The following is a 3,712-nucleotide window of genomic DNA, read 5'->3' as shown; positions in this document are numbered from 1 at the left end:
ATGATATCTTGATATATAGAAAAGGGGAGAAGGAGCACTTGGTGCATGTAAGGGATGTTTTGGATGCTTGTATTCAAAACATTTGAATACAAGCAACAAATGGGTGCTTGTATTCTTTGATGATATTCTTGATATATAGAAAAGGGGAGAAGGAGCACTTGGTGCATGTAAGGGATGTTTTGGATGCTTTAAGAGCCAATAACTTATATGCAAAGGAGAGAAAATGTACATTTATGGCACAAAAAGTTGAGTATCTTGGACACATAGTGAGCAAAGAAGGCATTATGGTGGATCCTAAGAAGGTTGAGTGTGTTAAGAACTGGCCCACGCCTATAAATACCACTCAACTAAGGGGATTCTTGGGCTTGTCATCATTTTATAGGAGGTTCATTAAGATGGATGCTCATATTGCTGCACCTCTTACCGCGACAAGCTTAAGAAAGAGGCTTTCTTTTTGCCGCACCTCTTACCGACAAGCTTAAGAAAGAGACTTTCTTTTGGGATGCTACAACCGATAAGAGCTTCGAAGAGCTCAAGGAGATGCTCACATCAGCCCCTAAGTACTTGGTCAAATGGCGAGGGCTACCTAAGGAAGAAGCTTCTTGGCAACTCGTCTCTACATTAGATATTTGAAGGGTTGTTGGGTCTAACGAGGTCATGAACAATGAATTAACTTACTAGAAATTACTATAAATTCACTTTGGACAACCTTATACCCTTGGAAATTGGGTGCATAATGATTGGAAGCTACTCAAGGTTCTTATGTCATTATAGGGAAGAAGTTATGGCTTATTTTAATGGCTTATTGAGAAGTTTACAGCCATATACATGTGATTTTGGTCTCCCATACATGGTGTGAGCATGCGCTTCAAGTTTGACATGAGTCCATTGATATATACTCCATTCATGAGGATTATAATTGTACATATCAATGGTTTCGAGGACGAAACCTTTTGGGTGGGGATGGTTTGAAAAACAAAGTGGAATGGTCTCATATAAATAATGAGCCCAAAGCCAATTGACCATGCCCATGGACAACACTTATAATAGTGTGAACTGGGGGTCATGTATATAGGTCACATACACCATATTTTTGGTATCTTTTGATAATCATTAATACACAAGTCACTTACTCTCTCTTGTCTCTCTAAACCTAGGCTGATCATCCTAATCTAGGCTAATCCAATGGTAATTAGGCTAAATCTAGATGCTACTTTCTTTCAGTACGTTTTACGTGCAACATATAAAATATGTATTCCAACTACGTATATAATATAGCACAAGTCTCTCTAAATTTCTTAGTCTTTTTAAAATCATTATGCTTATCACATCAATCACATTTATAAAGCCTCAAATTTTAAAAGTACTTGAGAGATCTTTTTTGTTCCCTCATGCCATTCCATGTATTAAATGTGCTAGATTGATTATTACTCTTTAACAAAAAAGGAACCTCTTTACATAAATGAACCCTCATTGATTATTATATATTTATTTTATAAGAAAGGAAACTTTACATGGCTAAATCCTTGTTGAATAGGTTAGCCAAAAAAAGTTCATGGTTTTTAGTGTCCAAATATCACATTTCAAAAAGTACACATGATTGAAAAATTTATTAAAAATTTTGATTGGCATTATTTGAACTCTTTCAATGATAACTCAAATAATGCAAAATAGGGGATGAGGGTGCACACATGTGCTTCATTTTCTTTTCTTATTAAAAAATGTCTTACGTGAAAAAAATCCCTAACATCTTTGTTTGTAAGGTGGGCATTGTAGTTTTCCGTATGATTTGTGCAATTTCTTGGATGTTATTGAGATCTTATGTGGTAGGTGTGAAGATTGGAACAAGAATTGCTTTCCAATGTATTATAAGGGGCACAATCAGTATGGGTGGAGCTTGGAGGGAGGATTCAAATTTGTAGGGTGTGAGTTGGGACTTTCACCGGTGGCAGGAGACTGAGCTAAGTGGTGATGCTAAGAAGTCCATATATTGGGAAAAAAGTAAAGGACCGTATATTTATGAATGGGGGTCTATATGTGTATAGAGTGTAGTAGTCGTTGTTTTGAATTAAGGCAAGTCAAAGGTCCACACCTTACTGCAACATTTTGACATTCTACTTAAAAATCTTAGATCTATTGGCCAAACTTCAAAAAAAACAGACCGGTTTAGTGGTTTTTTTTTAAAAACACAAGCTTTTTGACAACGTGGGCAGAGGTCGTGGCATCTTTTGATTGGATACTAGGCCAAACTGATTTCAAGTAAGGGAATGGCGTAGTCTCCATGTGGCTGGTTGCCGTGTGGGCACCGACCCCTCCTCGCTTCTTATCAGCACCGGAAGCGCATTCCGAACTAACGCAATCCTATCCCTTGTATTGCTGATCGATTCTCTGTTAATCCTTTGCCAATTAATACAATTACCTGCTTGATTCATCCTTCAGGTTCTTAATCACTATGTAGGTTCGTCTTTGCATTTGCGCCTGGCTTGTCTCCCCTCTCTTGCAAGCTGCTGTTGCTCATGGTAAATTAACCCTAAATATTTGCCCATCAATTGCGTGTTGTAGATGGTAAATTAACCCTTAATATGTGCCCATCGATTGCGTGTTCAAGGAATAATGGGCCTGATCAGCCTATGCAGGAAATCTCATGTTGCTCAACCTGTGCAGGAGAAATGCAGGAAATTTTCGAAGCTGCCCACCTTGACCAGTACAAGATATGGCCGCCGCCTAGGGTAAGCTAATCAACCACAAATAGTTGCCGTTGCTGCCTAATTATTTGAAGGCAATAAGTAATGGTGTGATTAGGCTAATCGAATTGTTTTGTGAGCAGGCTTTAATGGCTATTGATGAAGTAAGAAGTCTGGCTGAAGTGGATTATGCAGGAGATTATGCACCAGCGCACAATAATAAGAACGCTGCATCGCCCCCTCCTGTTGTCAAAAGAAGGAGATCAGTATTACAAGACTATGGTCTATTGGCTACGCAAGGATGCCCCTCCTCTTCATCCAAAGGTAGAAAGCTTTTACAAGACTACAATCCTACGGCTAACCCATCCTCTCCTAAAAGGGCATAAGCTATAAGCCCTTTCATTAATGAAGGCAAGGCTAAATATGGATGGATCATGGTAGTCCTTGCTTAAAGGCCTTAACATCAAATAACTACACACATTTTTATAGACTTCTAATATGCACTATGACACCATAATTCCCCTTTCTTTCTTATTTTTGAGCCGAAATTACACACACTAGGCGAGCTTCATACTTGCCTCGTATAACAAGTGCATATCAGTTTCTCTTAGAAAGCCTAAGGCACAATTTGATAACTATTCATGCGTGTGGAAGTCACTAGATATATTCTTGATTGCTTTTTTGCTCAACTAATGTATACTCAACTACTAGTCAATAAAACATGTATGTTCGAAATCTTCCCTCAAAAGATGTCAGCCCAGTAGTCCATACAAGCTAAAGTGTATAATGTTTTTCATTGAATCTTTGAAGTTAGCCCTTGTCGCCTTTCTTTTATGTATGTGTGTGTGTATGTGTGTGTGTGTGTGTGTGTGTGTGTGTGTGTGTGTGTGTACAAATATACAAATATAAATTATATGTATATATAAGAATAAATTGTATATTATTGTAAACAGGTTCTGAATGTGTTGTGCGTAGATTGTTAAAAGTGGTTGTAAGAGATGGATATGTGGGGTAGGTGTTTCTAAGTG

General features: G+C 38.0%; 1 protein-coding gene across 1 annotated transcript; it reads left to right on the top strand.

The window, feature by feature from the left end:
* The first annotated feature begins 2,352 nt into the window (after positions 1-2,352).
* LOC147642192 (uncharacterized) lies at positions 2,353-3,419 on the top strand. The gene is made up of 3 exons (XM_086776067.1): positions 2,353-2,519; positions 2,665-2,729; positions 2,828-3,419. Exons 2-3 carry the CDS (start codon positions 2,670-2,672, stop codon positions 3,068-3,070), a joined length of 303 nt encoding a protein of 100 aa, XP_086632193.1. The 5' UTR covers positions 2,353-2,519; positions 2,665-2,669; the 3' UTR covers positions 3,071-3,419.
* The last annotated feature ends 293 nt before the right edge of the window (positions 3,420-3,712 follow it).

The sequence above is a fragment of the Cibotium barometz genome, chromosome 1 (genome assembly GCF_041138505.1).
Source record: "Cibotium barometz isolate CiBa-2024 chromosome 1, ASM4113850v1, whole genome shotgun sequence".
Lineage (NCBI taxonomy): Eukaryota > Viridiplantae > Streptophyta > Polypodiopsida > Cyatheales > Cibotiaceae > Cibotium > Cibotium barometz.
This window is presented reverse-complemented; position numbering and strand designations above follow the sequence as displayed.

Coding starts and splice junctions, on each gene's coding strand:
- LOC147642192 (XM_086776067.1), top strand. CDS start 2,670: ATGCAGGAAATTTTCGAAGCTGCCCACCTTGACCAGTACAAGATATGG. Junction 2,730..2,827: donor AGATATGGCCGCCGCCTAGG/GTAAGCTAATCA, acceptor TTTTGTGAGCAG/GCTTTAATGGCTATTGATGA.